This window comes from Polyergus mexicanus, unplaced genomic scaffold (assembly GCF_030449975.1).
Source record: "Polyergus mexicanus isolate NDT 795.1 unplaced genomic scaffold, iyPolMexi1.0 SCAF_16, whole genome shotgun sequence".
NCBI classification, from domain to species: Eukaryota; Metazoa; Arthropoda; class Insecta; order Hymenoptera; family Formicidae; genus Polyergus; species Polyergus mexicanus.
In genome coordinates, this window is record NW_027223336.1 from 6,229,975 (window position 1) to 6,250,377 (window position 20,403).

General features: G+C 37.1%; 1 protein-coding gene across 1 annotated transcript in view; it reads left to right on the forward strand.

Moving 5' to 3' along the window:
* The window catches only part of Octalpha2r (alpha2-adrenergic-like octopamine receptor), a 109,560-nt gene extending 91,345 nt beyond the window's left edge, over positions 1–18,215 (forward strand). The window contains exons 3-4 of the mRNA XM_070308583.1: positions 11,130–11,510; positions 13,712–18,215. Of these exons, the coding sequence (XP_070164684.1) occupies positions 11,130–11,510; positions 13,712–14,317 (987 nt within the window). The 3' untranslated portion in view covers positions 14,318–18,215. The remainder of the gene's footprint in view (positions 1–11,129; positions 11,511–13,711) is intronic.
* The last annotated feature ends 2,188 nt before the right edge of the window (positions 18,216–20,403 follow it).

Here is a 20,403-nt window from a genome sequence, read left to right on the forward strand (position 1 = left end):
GATATATTGTTCAAAATGTTGCCCTCTTGGATCAATGCAAGCATTACATCTAGCACTGACCTCATTAATTGCAGCTAGACATTGTTCTAATGATATTTGCTGCATCACTGCATCTATGATTCGGTCTCTTAATTACTCTCTTGAATTGATTGGCATCGTAAAAAATAATACCAAGTGTTTACATATGTAAGGAACCTTGAAGCAGAAAGTTTATTCCGTGCCAATCAACTGAAGAGAGCAACTGACAATGAGAGATTGAATTTTTGTGATTTTCACTAAAATGGCAAAACGAGCAAACCTCTAAAGGACTTCTTGTCTTAGTTTTTCGGTCCCCTATACGCTCTTGAAGTTTTTCCATTTAAATTGCGGACACCCTGTATAACAGAGTAATTCTAAAATCTATTTTTTTTGTCACATTTAACTTTAGATGTATGTAGACTCTGAAGTCTTAAAAATTAATGATTTTTACAGATTGAATATTGCGAATAGTTTCATTCTGGCCTAAGAACGTGTCTGCAGAAAGGATTGGAAATCGAGAAAGAAAAGAAAACCTATTTGAGTTTCCAAGTTTATCGTAGAAAAAGGCGCCGTGAAAATATATGTGTGAGAAAATTATCCAAGTTGGCAGAATTCACCCAGTTTTTAAAATACTACCAAGAGAGAATTTAATTACGATTTAATATTATTATTTCTATAAAATTGACAAAGTGTATATGTGTGTGTGTGTGTGTGTGTGTGTGTATTTTATTAATATAAATCTGTTTTCATTGCATCTCATATCCATAAAGGCCATATCCAGAGATAAATGTAACATAACTAAAATATTATCAAAATAAAAAAAGAAATGCAGAAAAGAGTGTTATTAATAGTGTTATTGATATACAGCAAGCCTGAAAATAAATGTAAAAACAAAATTCTAATTAATTACATAAAGAAAAATATAAAATAATAAACTAAAATTGTTCGTCATTTGTTCGTAACATTTTCATTATACCAGTAATAATCAGATCTATCGAAGGCAACGTTACGAAAACGCGAACAGCTGACGATTATTATCGTTAAGCAGCGCAAATTTCGCGAATGCAATAACAATGTAGTCGCTATTACTCCATTACGATCGGCGAATTCGAGCGAGAAATTAAATCTAAAACAGCGAGAATAAGCCATCGCGATAAATTTCGTAAGGATATCGTTTAAGCGCTTGTTCGTTCCGCTCGGGTTGCACCGTTTTTCACCGACCAAGCGGAAATTAATGAAAATGGGTCGAGAAATGGAACAAATGCGGTGTTAGCCGCATCCCGTTTACGTGGTCGTGCATGCTTGAAGCGACCGGACGCATCTTCGCGATAGCACGGGGGACACTTTAAACTAGAAGCGATGCCGTAGCACGTATCAACGTTCTCTATCGTTATCGTTTGTCCTACGTCATATGTTTTCGGGAAAAATGCTGGGTTTTTCGCACCACGATTCAATATCACCGAGCTCGAACGAGCGGCCGATGATGAATCCCGATGACGATTTTCATGGGTGAACCGCAAAGTGCTCATGCATTATAAATTTACATAAATTAAATTCCCCTTTGAAACGAGGTTCACCGGAAACGCGGAAAGCGAAGGAGAGAGAGAGAGACGACGAATTTTTCTCTTCTCGCCTCGCTATGTCATCATGTCGTCGCCTCATCTCATCGACTCGCTTTTCATCGCGACATCTCCGCCACTGCCTTCGTCGTCGTCATCGTCGTCGTCGTTGTCGTTTTTCCCTAACCACTTCACGTCCTTTCATCCCCAAGCCTTCATAATCCACCTTCGCCCGCTCTCTCGTCCCTATCCTTTCTCTCCTCTCTGTCTTTGAAGCAATACGGCTTCCGCGCGTGCGTATCACGGTATATCGCTTCCTTCTCTCTGTTCGTTTCTCCTTAGCAATAGCCACGTCTCGCTTTTCTCTTTTCGGGACCATTGTTCTCCGTACGGCTTACCGCGGTATATTCCCGATAGGATCAAAATTACCGGCGAGCGCGCTCCTCTTGCCACCCGATGGCAAATCAAACCGGACTGCAATGCCCTGGCAAACTCCATTAGCAACGCGGTCGGAACCAGAGAATTAAATTGACCAAAAAAAAAAAAAATCATTAAATACTTGACAGGTACGCCCCTTCGAGCATCGAGCAGCGCTTTTCTCTCCGCGCCGTCGACATTGAATCCCTCGCGAGATATTTGCGCGAAAAGCCGACATTACGATAGTTAAACCACGCCAATTAAATAATGTTTACGTTGCATGGGTAACGTTAAATACTGAAGCCTTATATGCCAAATTAATTTATATATATATATATATATATTGGTATAAAGTAATACGCGCGTTATATTTGATACGTACAATATATACATGTGTATATTAATTCCGGAGTTAATTTATTCGTCAAGCCCCGTAAAATGATCTGCGTTGTACCTCAATCGTCTCTATCGATTAATTAACATTTTACAAAACAAACTGAATCTCTTGATTGACGTAATTAATGATGATACGAGGGAAATATTATTTTCAGATACACGCGCTCGCAAGTTAATATCAGCAAAATGACTCTTTCGCAGAATCATTATTCTGTCTTTTTCATCGCGTTCTCTCTCTCTCTTTCTCTTTCTATTTCTCTCTGGGAGAGACTATTCTCTTATGAAGATTTAGTGTTTCAATCTCGGACGTACGACATTGCGCTTCTCCTGATTTTTGCTGACTCCCAAATCAAGGAATCTCAGGTACACCTTTATTGCCCCCCCCCCCCTGATATTTCGGTACTCGACACCGTCGTATGGTAATTCATTCCGTAACTTCATATATATATATCCCCCAATATTTTCCAGACACAGACACATATTACGACGAGATACGGCAAACTAAATTTAAATGTATGAAATAGTAGTAAAAATGTATAATTAAAACGTAAGATATACATATGTATACACGGAAGATATAAAAATGAATTCTTTTTATTATTATTATTATTTTTCATAAACGTGAGATAGAATGAAAATAAATATTCATTAACGCAAAAAGACATTATATGTAGCGAGAATTTGTGGCATTATCTGCTTCTGTATCTCCTTTTCTTTTATACGGATTTTTCTCATATTTTTATTACTCTCTGCGGTACTGAGAGATAATATATATATATTTTTTATTCTCGTAAAAACCATATAATTTTTCACAGAAGAAACTACGCAAAGAAAATTGTAATATTTTTTTCACGATGGTATATTAAATTCACTATTTTTACATTTTTATTGGTATGGAGATAAATTTTCATATGCAATTTTGGGAACATTAAATAATAAAATTAAATTTTGCATAAAAATAATAGAGCTATTAGCGTGGAGAGACAATTATATACTGAATTAACAAAGGCAAAAGCGCGAACGGTGGAATACGTTTGAATAGAATACAAAATCTGCGTGGTTGAATGGATCTTATTAGCTATAAACGCAAACAATAACAATATGGTTTTACATAATCGGATGAATAAACTAGCGAGCAGAGAAAATGTTTTTATTAAAATTAATTACGATTGTATAATAAGCCGGAAAATAAAAGTGAGAAGTTCTGCATAATTTGAACCTGAATATTACTTGAAATAGAATTAGGAGAAACTTTGAAACAAATATTTTTCTCTTTTAGATTTGTTTTAATTTAACATAATTTATTTAAATTGAGAAAAAATAGAGAATAAATTTTGCAATATCATTTACATATAGAAAAATTACATGTTCTGGATAATAATTTATAAGATTTAAAATTCATTATAGTATTACGATAATAGATTTGATTGCCATTCTGTGTTTGTCAATCCGGGATAAAACCACAGTGAAAATTTCATATATACTAACGCCATGTAAAAATGATTTTTGCAACATTTAACTTTCAACTATTGTAGTCAAACTTACTATTAAATTTTAATGCAATTTATTTCATTTATTGAGAAGATTGCGATTACTATCCTCGATAGGATTACCATAAGTACATGAAATTACATACGATATATCGTATCATAAAGCGAAACGTTTCGAATGTGATTTGGGTATTACACGAAATATATCTTGTCGTGCCCAGTTCATTCAGTGCCAGGTAATAGAGGAGTTACAGCTTCCATTTCAAGCGCGATATGGCACTTCGCGTGAAGATAAAACGGCAAACCATATTTCCATATCGTTTCATATTCTCACCTCCAACCAGATTATACCAGATATCCCGCCTCGTTGTAACATCTCTCCAAGTTGATAAAAAAAAGAGAGAGAGAAAAAAGGCAGAAAAGAGGCGTACTCGATGGAAAGGGACATTTCTTTACGCGAAAACGAGGGAATAATCGAAATCCAGGTCGTGTATATTTTACGCGGATTCGTTCTTTCGATGCGTTCAGTAGTCAGTCTTCTCTCTGTCAAGCCGTTCTTTTTGTTGTCGTAGCGACTCCAATATCAAAAACTTTTCATCTGTTTCTGACAGTCCCATTGATTATTCTTCAACGCGCTTCGGTTCTTCTTTCTTTTTTTCTACAAAGTACGTAATTTTCTCGATACAATTGTACGTCGGGGAACTTTTCTCTCCGCTCCGACACTCGCAAATTCCTTCTCAAGTAACGAATACTCCCGATCTTAATTACGCATCACTGTGTGTATTTGCATTTTGATGTCATTCCAATTCTTTTTCTTCTCTTATAATCTCTATAGCTTTGTTTGCAAGCCAATAAAATAAGACTTTTGTCACATTCTGATAAAATAGCAACTAATTGTTTCATCGTTGTTCGCTATATAAATGAAATAGTATATTGAAAAGTTAATATTTCACGATTCGATTTGTTATTTCTACGTATAAATATAATGTCATACTATATATAATTACATATAAAAAATAATAGCATCAAAAAATGCCTAAGAAATATTAAGATTTAATATTGAATTTAATCTTTTGTATCTCCCTCTCTCTCTCTCTTCAATATGGACATTTAGATCTTTATGTAAGAGAATATGCACAAATTCAACATCACATATCATAGCAGATCCATCATAGCAACATCCATCTTGATACAATGTTGTTAAATTTTGATATGCATCGCGCAATATACATCACCGTTATCTTAACCATGTACCACAAATCGAAATTAATTTCTTCATTCGTATCTTCATTTCGTTTAATGATGGATGTCGGTATCAGCGTCGGCCAGATATCGTGACGTCATTAATATCAATGGTCGCGTGACAAAGGGAGTATCAATCGAAGCATCAAAACGCGAGGCTGCGAATGTGAAGAAGGGAAGTGCTATTCTGATAAATTTCTAATCATTAAAAAACGGCAAATCGTCGATCGATATTGAATCCATCCTAAGCTAAAAAATATATTGTAGACGCGTAATAACATCGCTACCCTTTTTCGCAATATAGAAATATTCTCAGAATATGAAATATTCCGAGAAAGACCAGATGGAATTATGTCTAAACCGACATGAAAATTTTATACAGCATGGATCGTGAGGATAAATCGAATATTTTTCTCTCAACAGCTTTTTATCAGAGATATATAAAAAAGAAAAATATATAACGTTAATAACAATTAATAATTTTCTTTCTGATTATTGCAAACAGTCGGTGATTTAGCCGAATCAGTCGTTAATTGAATGTCAATATAATGAAAGTCAATTCTTCTAACGTTAATGTCAGTTTTATAATTTATACCGTTCACGTTTACGAATAGGGGAATGTCGCATTAACTTAGACGAGTGACGTTAACGATCCCACGTTAATACACCTTCCGAAAACGTAATCTTCCAGTTACACATATACCCGCTTGTTCGATACAACAGCTGACGGAGATTTATGAGTCAAAAGCGTACATACACAATCCTTTCCGTCTTCTCCCTCCCAGCATGACGCTGACTTAAAAAAGCAATTACGAGAAACGGGGAGAGAAAGATCGTGTTGCACACGCGTACGATGAAAACCAAGTGAAAAAGAATATCGATAGAAGAAAAAAAAAATGAGACATTAGCGATAAATGCGAATAAGAAAGGATGGATTTTAATTGGGTCGGATAAAATGTATTTGATATTATCTTTGGCAAAGGAGAGCGGGACTAGAGGATATTTTTAATTTTCCCGTTAAATATCACTTATGTACTTATTAACATATGGTACAAAGACAGCAAATTTTGTACTTTCCGGCATCGTCGACCGCGCGTGACAGATTCCATGAAACGTTAGCGTGCCGATATTGCCATAATGTCGCGGTATAAAAACGTACTTTAAAGTAACGGTATAGCAATGGTAACTAACGTTTTCAAGTTCATACATTTTGTAATACTATAACACGAAGTAAAATAATTTCTATACAATTATTGACTATATCATTACCGAGCACGTAAATTTTGAGATATCTTCGATTTCTGTTTATGTCCGAGTAACAGTAACTTCCCCATCTATATAAAAAAAAAATTATAAATTTAATCTAATTTTATTAATTCCCATTTTTTACATATATTGGTTTGGATTACTAAGGACCAATATTATTTTTTATATATTTAACACAGAATGAGTATCCCTAAAGAGGTCAATAATTATACGGTTCACTACCTGTTCTTATAATTTGTTCGACTGATTAGTACGATATGATGGTCCCATATTGTCGATGTTCGTTTGTCATTACATTATTATACATCTCATATACGGGATTAACACATACGGGAGAGTTCTACACGTGCTCTTCGGTCTTATCATCCCTCCTAAGACAAACTCGAACAAATACGGGCGGCCATGTACAAGCAATTTCATCCTCTTCTTCTTTAGGTAACACTAATCGCTTTGCATCACTTTATCCTTGACACTATCATCAACCAGTACGAGAAGGAGGAGTTTCCAGTGCACAACTTGCTATCGAATCCTAATTATACAACATCCGGCAAACAGAAAGGAAGTAAGGCGAAACGGATGCGTTTGTGCAACTCCGTTTCGTAAAGTTGCACACTTTTAACCTTTAACATTCCGAAACGTTCGATATGCACATATATAGAGCTCCAATAAGTCAGTTCTTTTTGGCTGAATATTTCAAATATCGAGTGTGAATGCGCGTCTGTTTATTTTTAAGATAAATGAATAGAGCAATCTCTCCCGGCTTATATAACAATATATTCTATTGTTTATTTCGCAAAATTTAAATCCATCGATTTTATTTCAATTGTAATTATTTATTTAGCGAACATTTCAAATAATTAATAACACGATAAATCAATAATGAACCTTTATTAATAATCGATTAACTATTATTAGAACTGTTGCGTAATACGTATCGTATACCATAATATATAATTAGCGAGACTAAGATTTATAATTTAATTAAAAAAAAATATATATATATATAGAGGCATTCAAATACGGATTATATTAATATAAGCATAATTTATTCATTTTTTCAGTATTTAATTTTATTCATGATTTACATATTAGTCAAAAGCTTCGTACGTATATACGGTAACCAAGTAATGTGAAATATATTTGAAGAAAAGTGCGATAAATCTGACCGAAAGAGAAGACGTGTAAGAGCTGCTATACAAAAGAAAAAATTGAAAGGCATAATATATACTAAAATGATCCTTCAATCCTTCTGTTTTTCTATTCAGAGATGAAGCACTTGTTCGCCTCTAATACCCTCATTTTTTTCTTGCCGGTTTCTCGCACCGGTTACTTCCACCCTCATTTATCCCATCATTTCCTTTTGCCATAAGAGCGCACAGAATTCAAGGCAATCAATTTATCACGTGCATACGCATTGTATACTTACACATACATACACACAGTATGTGCGTACATATGTGTACGCAGCGAAGGTTACGCATTATACTTATATCGAGTAGCGAATATGCCGAATCATTCTTACTATTTCGAATCTTCCTTTTCAACATCTTCGACTCGGATTATCGTTTCAATCATCGCTAAAGATGAGCTTCCAGACGAGCTCCCTCCGAAGTGATATTGTCTCTTGTCGAGCGTAAGTCGCGCATATGACAGGCGTGAATTTATATTTTATTAAGATCTTAGACTGTGTGACACGTGTGGAAATTTACACGTGCACTTTTCATTGTTCATTCGTGTATAGCAGAAAAGCACAATGATCTATTCGTTCAAAGTAATCGTCAGTATCCTCTTCGCGTTACGAGGAGAAATTCCTTCGATCATTTCTCCAACATTCGACACGGGTGCTCTGATCCAATCGCGGTGTCGGCGCATTTCTTTCTTTGCCATCCTGGAAACAGCGCGCTGTCACGCGCGACAGGTATCTCCTCTGGGAACGTTCCACGGATTTTCGTCTTCTTTTTCCCAACGAGTTCCGGGACTGCGCCGGTCTAGTTACATATAGTCCGTTCTCACTCGCGTCCTTACTATTCATATTTTCATGAATTTTCATTCGCTGCTCGCGGGATTGCTCGTTATCTCGTTCGTATTCGCGTTCGTACATATTAGCAATGCGACGAGAGGACTCTATTGGTTTGGTATTCTTGCGAGATCATAACGGATATTTTTTTTTTATTCTAATAGATTGTCAAAATGTAAATGTGCAAATCTCGCAAATGGCGGGGTGGAAGCGCGAATAATCTTTATTCGACGAAAATGACATCGGATTACCCGCCTCGGTGGCTCTCCAGCTTGCTCTTCAATTTCACGTCCAAATGAAAAGAATTCTTTTAAAGCAGAAAAATAATTCGTCCAGACTTTATCCTTATCTACTATCTACCATTTTTGTGAGAAGACTGTAATAAAAATCTCTCTCTCTCTCTCTCTCTCTCTCTCTCTCTCTCTTTCTCTTTCTCTTTTTTTTCGTTTCTCTTCTTTATGAGCACTTGCATTTTAAGATTTTGTTGAGTGAAAGACCGTAACTTTGAAAAATACAGTGATTAATGGTTTTGAATTTAAAGTAGAGGAGAAGTTTCATTAAAATTAATGATCGACTTAAACTAATTCTCTCGTTAGCAATCGCGAGTATCTATGCGAGCTAAAGTTTCTACGCAGAAAACATTTTTTTCTGTCGAAAGATAAACGCATTTTCCTTCGCGAGGTGGTCTGACGATTAAAAGTATTTTACAAACTTTTTCAACGCGAGAAGGCATGGACAAATCTATGTTTGCGTGATGGCATTGTACCGACAAATAACCTGCTTGGTGTTGCACATTGATACTTTCGCACTTTGATAAATTTGAATCCCCTGACTGAAAAAATTGCTCGTTATCTCGCGCATTTGCGTTCATGGCCGTACACCTGTTACACCATTAGAAATTTCTTTTCCTGTCGCGATAAGAGCAGCATCCACCCGCCAATATATATATATATATACACGAGAATAGTATAATAAAAGAAAAGAATAAAAGGAAAGCAAAATATCGAAAATGTAAGAGCTAAAACGTCTACCAAGAAATTGAATTCACATCGCGTGTCGCTTAATTTCCGCCTTTGGCGAAAGGTTTTAAGTAATTAATGGCCGACAAGGAGACATATCTATCAAATGTTAGACTAAGTTATTCTCGAACTTTTTTAATTTAAGACTTTAACGTAGACGAATTTTACACATACAAAGTACTTTCAATAGCGTAAAATTCAATAAAATTCAATGTTATATAGCTAATAATAATCAATAGTATAACATCAACAACAATAAAAATATTCAAAAGAGATTAATTAATAATTTTTATAAAATTTTATAATTTTATTAATTATAAAGAATATAACAGAATCATAAGAACATTTAGAAAAAAAAAGATCGAATCAATTAATTAAAACAATACAAATCGTTTAACCAGCTGCAAAATGTGCCCGTATTTATAATTGATATCGTACGACATTGAATATAATTTAGGAATACAGTAAAAAGATGAACAATATATATATAGCTAAATTCTAAATTAAAATCAACTAACCCAGTGACAGTTAAAAGTCGTAAGGTTGTTTCTTTTGTAATAAAAATTTGTGCTGACATACTTTTACATTCTTTTATTGTATGCTTTTAGAAGTTCGCGCTTTATAAAAGTTTGCAACTTTGTTTAACGCAATCCTAGAAATTAATTTATAAACATATAAGAGAGAATGCGCTTGCGTATATATTAAAGAGTTTGTAGATCATCTTCTATATTATTATTTTTCATACATTACCGTACTGCGCGTTAAATATAAATCACTCTGTCGCATCTAATCGCGGTCTCGTAATTCGATGTAACGAGATATTACGCCAAGTAGCTCGCTGGCAAGTTTACCTTCTATACAGAGGGGAGACATATACTAATAGTAATTACATTAGCGGAAGTAAAGTGTACGAAGCGAGATGAAAATGTGGGTGTTCGCGCGAATATAAAACGATTCGCACTCGAGTTACACGACGGCATAAATTTGAATACAGTTTGAGGCTGGGTTAGGTGCATACGCGACCGCACGTCACATCGTGAATTAAGTAAAATTAAATTCCAGCATTCATATTTACGCCCGACGGGCGTGTATGCTCTTAAAGCGAGATTTCAACACGGTCCGTCACACGTGCACAGGACGGCGCCTAAACCCAATTAACTCCGGTATCGCACCTTCTGAGAGCCACTACAAAAATATTGCGCATCCTTTCGACGTGGAGAGAGATCGGATCTTCCCAGAAATAGAGTGCCAAAGTTAGAGTGGCTTCCAGAACGGGAGTTTATTTCGAAGAACTACCGCACTTATAGATATCGAGCATATCTAGTGCAGATGACAACAGAAAATCAATTGACCCACATAACCAGCAATTCGTTAAATGCCGATCGGTGGCAATACATCGTAAAGTGGTAATGGAATGCATTCGTTAATCCTGAAATATAGCTATGTACAGTAACAAGATTTAAAAGCGGATAGAATTATCGCGTGATCTGTTCGCGCAAAGCTATAAATGCGTTTTCCTTTTTTTTTTCTTTTGACAAAAATATTACGTATGTACTGAGAAGCGTACTGTATTTTAGAAAATCTTTTCGGAGAAAAGAATTATAATATTAACGCTAAAATTGATATTAACTTACTGTAAAATATAAGAGCATTAATATCGAAATGCGATATTAGAGGCTTAAGAATGCGTTTATCTCTGTTTCAGCTGTCAGAGGACATCGGGTATGTCCTTTATTCTGCTCTGGGCAGCTTCTACATCCCATCTTGTATCATGGTCTTCGTCTACATACGTATATACTTCGCTGCCAAGGCTCGCGCGCGTCGCGGCATTCGGAAACAGCCACGTCCACGTGCGGTAGTTCCGCCGGAATCGCCCGACGTCAGGCAGACGAGCTTCACTCAGAGCACGCCGGCGACCGATATCAAGAAACCACCGGGATCGGTCATGGAAAACGTCGCCACAATCGAGAACCAGCCGGTCCAGATACCGATTGTCACGTGCGACTTTGCCAGCGACGTCAGCACGTCGGAGGCTGATCCCGGTGGAGGCATCAGTATACAAATGGAGGAGAAAGACACGCTGAAGGTAATATTTCTAACTGCTTGAATGGCAAGATTCTTTCTGCCAAGATCGAAACTTGGGAAATAGAAGCATCGAGAAACAAAAAAAAAAAAAAAAAAAAAAAAAAAAAACCGATATTATCGTGACGCTTGGTTTTGCTTTTAATTCAAGATCTTCAGCATGCGCATTTCTAATTTAAATTCGTTGAATTTATATATTACTATGTGGTAGCTCTTTATATTATAAAATTTTTGTGCTTTTTAATTACGATTTGCAATTGTTTATTTAGCTATTTTTAATTAACATTTGGAATTATTATCCAATCATATCAACTTCGATGTCCATTATATGGATTTAACATATTAATTTTTTTTTTTTTTTTTATGATATACGATTATGGTTAACATGCGTTGATTATTATCGGCATGATAAAAATTGTACGGAAAGCTCTGTATCCGTAAATTCCAGATTTTCTCTGTTTTATCACATTTTTCCTCTCTATACAGATATATCACCATTCACCATTACTCTATCAAAGTATATCTCACATTGTCGATATCTCGTAAAGAACGTTAAAGTAGAAGTAGTAAATCTTCGGAATCAAACATTTCGTATTGGAATATAGACCGGGGAATCGAAGGAGACGAAGATCCCAGCGAAAGGGGACACAATACAGCACCGTTATCATTGGTATCGTTATTATCAGTATCGTGGATCGAAATATGCGATCAATCGATCATACATAAGCTTCTTTTGCCATATCGCGCTAGATTACTGTCATTCATCGCTTCTCGTAAACTGTATATGTCTTGATAAATTAAAGTCCGTATTGGGAGAGGATATTCTGCCGACAACAATCATATTGCTTTATGTCAAATATCATAAGATTGATACGCGGGTTCTGTCTCTTCGACAAGGAAATATTCTCTATCGCGCATCAGTCAATATTCCCGATATATACATACATGCGCTCAGACGACACACGCATACATACAATAGATCTATAATTACATATCGAAGATACTAATATGCTAACACGTTTGTCCTGCACTCTATTAATAATCAATATTAATACGAGGTAATTTGCAAATGAATACGAAAAATGCGAAACGTTTTCCTTTACTTAAGAGCAAAGTTTTCAATGCTCGATTGTGTCAAGCATGTTGTATCGTTATCAATGAATTATGCCAGTGAATACATTGTTTCGCATTGAACATTAAATCGCATTGCAAGACTGAGGAAAATTCGTATGCTCGCAAGCAAGGTCGCGCTCATAATTATATACGAAAATACAGTTTTACACTAGAAGAGGGAGATAATTGCACGAGGATGAGTTTCCCATTCTGACTGTCGCGCAATTACAGTACGAGGTCTCATTCAAACTTGAGCGCCAAGAACACACCCGCTTTTGTTACCTCGGGTTCTATATTACAATTTCATGTCAAAAAGTCACGCGATAATTCTACCTTTGCATGGAAATCATATATCGCAGATAATAACATAGACACGTCTAATAATTCTATCGTTCTTTTTTTTTGTTTTTTTTTTTTTTTTGAGACTCGAAGAAAACTGCACATGGAAATAAATTGAGTATTAACTTCAATATAAAATATATGAATAAATACATTCTGTGTGCTCTTGATTTAAGGATATAAGATAATATTATAATGCATTGTTATAATTTTTTTAGCGATCTTTTATAATATTACTCAAATTAATCTATTCCATGAGAATTTTGTATAAAAATTTAAAAGCATGATGACTAAATGGTTTTCTAGCTAGGAAATTTTAGTGTTTTTAACGCGCTTCATAAATTTACTGCGCACACATTTAAAACCTTATCTCGAAATTAACAACTAAGTTTATATACTGCATCTAGAAAATCGCAAAGAACCTGCCTTGGCAAAGTACTAACATGCTCACACAGCACTACACAACACAGTGCTGATATAGCGATTGTTATATCATCCACGTGTACAAAACGTGTACAGCGAGGTTATTTCATTAATGTTTGTCCAAATTAAAAATTTGATATAAATTTTAAACAAGTTTAGCTCAAGCGGAAATAATTTTCTTCTCAATCCAATAAAAAAAAATATCTACTTGTGGATAAAAAATTAAAAATTTCATACCTCAAGACTGTAAGAAAAGAAAAAGACAGATTAAATATTTGAAAAAGAGAAATGTTCAAGATATATATACGGTAACGAGAATTTTGTCGGCAGGTGAGCGTACCGATACCGGCGCAAAAAAGCAGCCTGAAGGCGACCTTGTCGGTGAACGGGGATGGGCAATCGGGCGGTCAGAACGTGCCGGCGCGATGCCGAGCGCCCAGCGTCGGCATCGACGTCGACATGGTGTCCGAGTTCGATCCCTCATCGTCGGACAGCGGCGTCGTGTCGAGATGCGCGGTGGTGAAGCCGCTGAAGTTGCGTCTGTGCCAGCCGATTTTTGGTCGCAAGCACATAGGTAAGTTGAAGAAGGAGCACGGCGACGCGGCGCGACACGCCGGCAAGGACGAGTCAGGCGGCGGCGACGCCAAGACGGCGAAGCCGCGCGATCCGGAGAGAGAGAAGAGGAGACTGGCGAGAAAGAAGGAGAAACGGGCAACCCTGATCCTGGGCTTCATAATGGGCAGCTTCATCGCTTGCTGGCTGCCCTTCTTTGTCCTTTATATCGTCAAGCCCCTCTTCCCCAAGTTTGAGATACCCACGCAAGCCTTCGTGATCGCTTTCTGGCTCGGCTACATGAACTCGGCGCTGAACCCCTTCATCTATACCGTTTTCAACAAGGACTTCCGCCGCGCCTTTCGCCGGATACTCTTTAAATGAGCGATGCGGTATAGCGTCGACCAAGAGGGACGCTAGCGATAACTACATTCTTCATCCTCGGGTACGCCGATACAGATCCGTACCTCGAGGATGTTTCTCTCCATCGCATCGCGCGACAGCCGATCAGTTTCATCGAATTATCCCCGAGGGAAACATTGATCGCATGGCGGCGAGTGGAATTCTACAATGCCGCGAAAGAATCTGCGAAATATGGAGGCAGAAATGCGCGACACGCTTACGATAGAGAAGTTCGCATTTCAGATCGAAAGAAGTTTACCAGCTGATTTTTTTTCTTTTTCTTTTTTTTTTTTTCTTTTCTTTTTGAGATGCGAAGCGAGCAGCGGAAAATGCGCATTGTGAAAAATGCTTGGACAAGATACCATATGCCGCTTCATATATCCTTTCGGGACCTTTGCCATCTTCCGAGAAGACGGATTATTCTTACGTCCGTCAAATCAATGTACAATTTTACTCGGAAAAACGGTAAGATGGTTGGCCGGAGAGAAAGTTTTAAGAAGACGTCGGGATACACGAATGAAAATTTTCTCCGCGTTGTTAATGACGAAAGAAATAATGGAAATATCAAGAATGAAATATGTTTAGAACGTCTCGTTCACTAGACCCGTTAAATTACGCACATCGAATGCCGTAACGATCAGAATCGATCAGGCTATCCTTACACAGCTCACACGGCGACAGATCAACGAATTTTCGAAAAGTACGCTTCGGCTGGCCACGGGAACACAATTCGCCGCATGCGGCGTATATACTCTCGGGTTTACGATATACCTTGCAAAGCGAGTCGCTTCGTAGACCAAGAGGCAGCATATCGCTCCTTCCTCCATCTGTGCATATTTTTTTTACTGACCATTCTTCTTCCACAAGAGAATAGAGGATAGCAAGAGAGAAACGGGATGATACGCGCGAACACTATACCAATCCCGGCTCTGCTCTGGATGGAGGATATTATTACCGTGCCTAATCTCTTGGTCACGTGGTTACGAAAGGCATGACAATCCAAAGTTGCGTATGCAACGCGCTTGCGTAGATATATACGGGTTCACCGCGGAGAGTTAGAAATTCCATTGTGCGTTGACGCACTTCGCAGTAGCAGATGCAGATTCGCATGAGATGCAATTTAGAGAGGCATTCAATCGTGTACTGACTGCGATACGATGGCGGCGACGGCGGAAGATGACGATTGAAGGAGCATAAAAGATCCTACGAGCAACGATCGGCCGCGTGAACACCAGCCAGCGTTGAAAAATCGTCGGCAGATACTGACAAATAAACGAGGATGCGAGAAGATATAAGATACGTTTCCTATTATGTAATTAGTTATTCGCGCGTCGTGGGTCCGCTTAAAGGGCCTCTTTAAACGTCCGGCGTTTCAATCGTGAGTCTTCGATGTTAATTTTAACGAAGGATTACACATGTATAGAATTTAACAATTCTGTCACGTACGTGCAGGGTATATGGGTTTATGTGCATATGTTGCACATGTGCGCGCGTATAGTCGTGTAGTTTCTTTCGTGCGAAAAAAAAAGTACAAGAGATACAAAAGCCTCTTTTTATTCTATATAAGCAGGTTCTTCTATCGCAGCCTAACTATACAGCAATAATTAATTTTTGTCCGTTGAAAACGCTCGTTTGTCTGAATGAGATATCGCGTGGGAGTAAATCGGCGCGAAACGATCAATCGTGAATTGTGTCTTCGACCATACATCGTCCGATACGTATGCGCATGTACAATATATGGGTGTGTGTTTTCATATAGGCAAGCACGTACACATGCTATCGATATGTGATGAATGATCGCTTTGCGTCGAAGGGTCCAAAATTGAATGCAAATCTAGGTAAAACTAAAAAAAAAAAAAAAACCCAGAAACGCTATGCCTGATATTCCGTAATTCAAATTTATTTCCTATCGTAACCGGAGAGTTTAATCATACTTTGGCTATGTTGCTCGGGGCTCGGTGGATATATTCTATACCGAACTTGTAGACTAGTAACGGAAAAATGACACGTCAAACGACGGGATGATCGAGAGTGAGCGGTTAATTCTCTCGAAGGGGTATAAAATAGATTCGCCATTTAGTGAAACCGCGTTCCTAAGATAGAAATATTATTTCCATAAGACGGAAATCCCATGCCTGTACCAGCAAACAGATGCTCTCCTACATCTTTTGACGATCAAACGCGGAAAGGGGGATGTCGTAAGATAGAGGAGAGAGCCGCGCACCTGTGTTCGTCATTCCGCGATAACAATCGGGAAACAATATTCCGCATTTCGTCCCCATCAAGCCGAGATCCTCGTACCGCGCAAGAGAGGTCGACGACACGCGAGAGAGATTTGGATTGGAATTTTCCTCTTCCCGGATTTTCAAAGTACCGGTGACAGCCCACTTTTCTCCACCGCTCTCACTGGTATTTTACTTGGCAAATAAAAGAGAGAGAGAGAGAGAGGGGGGAAGAAAGGGAGAACAACACAGTAAGCTCCGGAACCATAAATCCTGTACACCCGATATAGCGTGTACATTAACGAAAATGTACGCGCTCGTGCACGTACGTGACGCGCAATATACCACAACGATAAATCGATAAACATATTTCGCGCGTCTGGTTTTCGTGTTATTTAAGAGTATGCCTGCCTGCCTGCCTGCCTGCCTGTCTGGATGCGTGCGTGTGTGCGTACGTATGCTCTCGCATCTCGCTCTGCATCGCTTCTTTATCTATTTCCTGTCTAACTTTCAAAGTCTCCCCCAGGATTCTTCGCTTAAACGTTTTCAGTTTTCATTAGCCTCAATTTTCCCAGTAATCTTCCTCGTGCTGTTCGTGAATTTCTAATTTTAGTCTATTTTTATAAATCCATTTTTTCCTTCCATCTGTTAACATCTTATCTTAAAACAAACGTAATTAAGTTATTATACGTATGGTAAATATTGTACAACTTTATCGTATAGCTCGAGGATATGCGCGCTACAATTCCAAAGTTTTAGTCTATAAATTCTGCTCTATTCTACCAATATTCTAACGATATTCCATTTCCCTCTATCTATTTTCTATGCGTTATTGTTCTTATCATTTTATTATTTCAATCCCCTTTCTTTTTCTTCCTGATCCTACGATGAAATGGTAGTCGAGGTGGTTGAAAAGGAGTAGGGTTGGAAAAGAGGTAATTTGTTAGAATAGCGAGAGTGATCGCGCGCGGATGGTTGGGTACGAGGGAACCAATATGGAATTCGTTGATAAGACTGTGGCATTCGTTCAACGGATTATTAGCATAGCCGGGATCAATAAGGGCGCGCTCCTCGCCTTTTTCACGGAGGAAAGAAGGTGAGAGAAAAGAGACGCGTGTTTCCACACTATGGCAATCGATTGCACGAACGCGAGACGGTCGTTGGACCCGCCGTAGTTATTTGCGTCGAACCACCATACGGCAAATATGCAGGACGAGATCTTGTTAAGTCACACATACTCGATGAGAATGTTTACACACGACCACAACTCACGTCGATCACGCTGGGATCGATACTCTTTCATCGAAAAACGCAAACGTGATAATTTTTCCGATCTTAATATTAATGATAGTGCGATACTTGGTATAAAAAAGCAAATAAAAAGGATTTTTTTTTTTTTAATCAGTGTCTCGCTAACGTCGACAAAAACTCTTTTCGTACCGTATAATTTAATATTGTTTCTTATCTTCTCGTTTTTAAAAACTTTTCGTTTTCATATTTTAATCTCCGTTTTTATTACTATACGAAAAACAAAGAGATCCTTTACATTACAATACCTCGCATACCAAGATAAAGCAATTTCATATTGGAATTAATATACTTTCGTTGCGAACTAGATAAAAGTTTTTTCATTGTGAAGTAACTCTTGCATATTTTATACATCCACATATTTCAATCTATATTATTCATTTATTATGCCGAATTTTTTTGACCGTTTTATTTTAATTCTTAAAAAATTCGTTTTTTTATTATTACAATCCTCAAACGTTTATTATATCATATTGTGTCTTGGTTTTATTTATAATCTCTTCTATATATATATATATATACAACGTATATAACAAGTAAAAGAGATATTTAAAGACAAAATTTACTCATATGAACAATTAGCAATGTAATCCCAAATATGAATTGAATAAAAATTAAAAATATATCATAATATATTAAAATATTCTACTCCTCGCAAATTTCAGAAAATATTTATCCAATATTATTCTATAAATATACGATTAATTTCACGAATGGTTAAATGGAGCAAACGTCGGGAGCGAGATACGAATGTGAGCGTATGGTGATCCGAATAAATTATCGATAAATAAAATCATAAGCGTGTAAGACATTAGCGAATAAAATGTGAATGGCCGTGCAAAGAATTACCGTAAAAGCGTTAAGATAAAAATAAATATAAGTAGCGAGTAAGAATTATATGACCGTTTTACCAATTGTCATCAATTAATACGTGTAACACCAGTCGCTTTAGGCGTGGTGAAGAATTTTTGCAAACAAGTCTTTCGAAAAATCTCTGTGTGTCAGTACCCAATTATCTACTTTAATGATGTTCTTTAATATTCTGTATAATGTACAGTGACGATTTCTCTCCAAGTTAAGCTATCGAGAATCGTAAACCGCGTGTAAGAACCGTAACGATATATATCGCAACAATTTATAAGAATTACCATGATCATTACGGTTACATCCGTACAGTCTAACTCCAATACGGTGCACAATACGCCACTCGCGAAGCGCTATATGATATAATGCGAACGCACTTGAAACCGACATACATTGTACGCGTATGTATATTATATTACTGTGTTATTACTAAAATATATTAATTATTAATTAGATATTACTAATCAAAGTAGGGATCCAACGATCGACTCTATCTCTGTTATTTCCAATTCGCCGACGGCGGTGATCTTTACATCACACGAGATCGTCGTTGCTATGGTGCTTAAGTTGGGAAAAGGCGGAGTTCTCTCGAGATTTTCTCAAGAGGGAGAGAAGGAAAGAATTAATACTCTAGTCTGCGCGCTGGTTTGCTGACTTCGAGCCGTCCAGTTCCGGTTGCGAGTAATTCGGCGAGGCGAGAAAGTTTTCTACGATTCTCGTCGTAAAAAAACATCGGATGAGCGGAAGTAAAACGCGCGCGAAAACGCGATGGTGGATGAGTGATGGGCGATTTGCGTTTTTTTTTTTTTTTTTTCTCCCGGGAACATAAATCTCGGATCTCAGACTTCATTTGCCCCGACTATCTCCCGCGGATTAAGTATTTCACCGAAATAAAACGCGCAACTTAATACCCGACAAATTTATTATACCCGTAATAAAATACCGTATTTTTATCTTACGATCGGGATCCGCACGGATGGAATCATCGTTGATGTTCTCGCACGGTCATTGCGATCTCTTTCTATTTCGCACGAATCTCCGAATTTTCCGAGAAAAGCGAACCGCATCGACCTTATGAAAGAATTTTTATATTTATGCGAATCAAGTACGGGTGAGAGATTTTCCCGATTATTCGAATGGAGGAAACTCGCGTTTCGTGCATTCATACGTACAATAAGTCAATTGGCTGCGGAATAACGAGAAATGTCACGTGGAAAAAAGGATAAACACATTGTTCGTAGGCTTAGTATTTAATTATTTCCTATCATATATTAAATTACACGATAGTATTAGCTAAATAAATAAATATACAAGGCCTATAAATATTCTTTTGACGAAAAACAATATTATATTTACATATTATGTAGTTTTGGCGTAATGGCGCTTTCTTTCCGTCATATAAAAATTATTGTTAATGATGGGACTATAGCGGCGATAATTATCAAACATGTTTTTATGATTACAGAGTATAGAAAAATAATTATCTATCTTATCTCACAATTAAATCTTCGATTATTATTATTCATTATTAATACATTGCAACTAATATCATGAGGCATTGAAACAAATAGAAAAAAAAAATGAATCTTATCGTCCAACTATTGCGTTTAATTAATTCGAGATAAACGGATATTGCATCAATTTGCCATATGGGATTAACATAAATCTGCCATC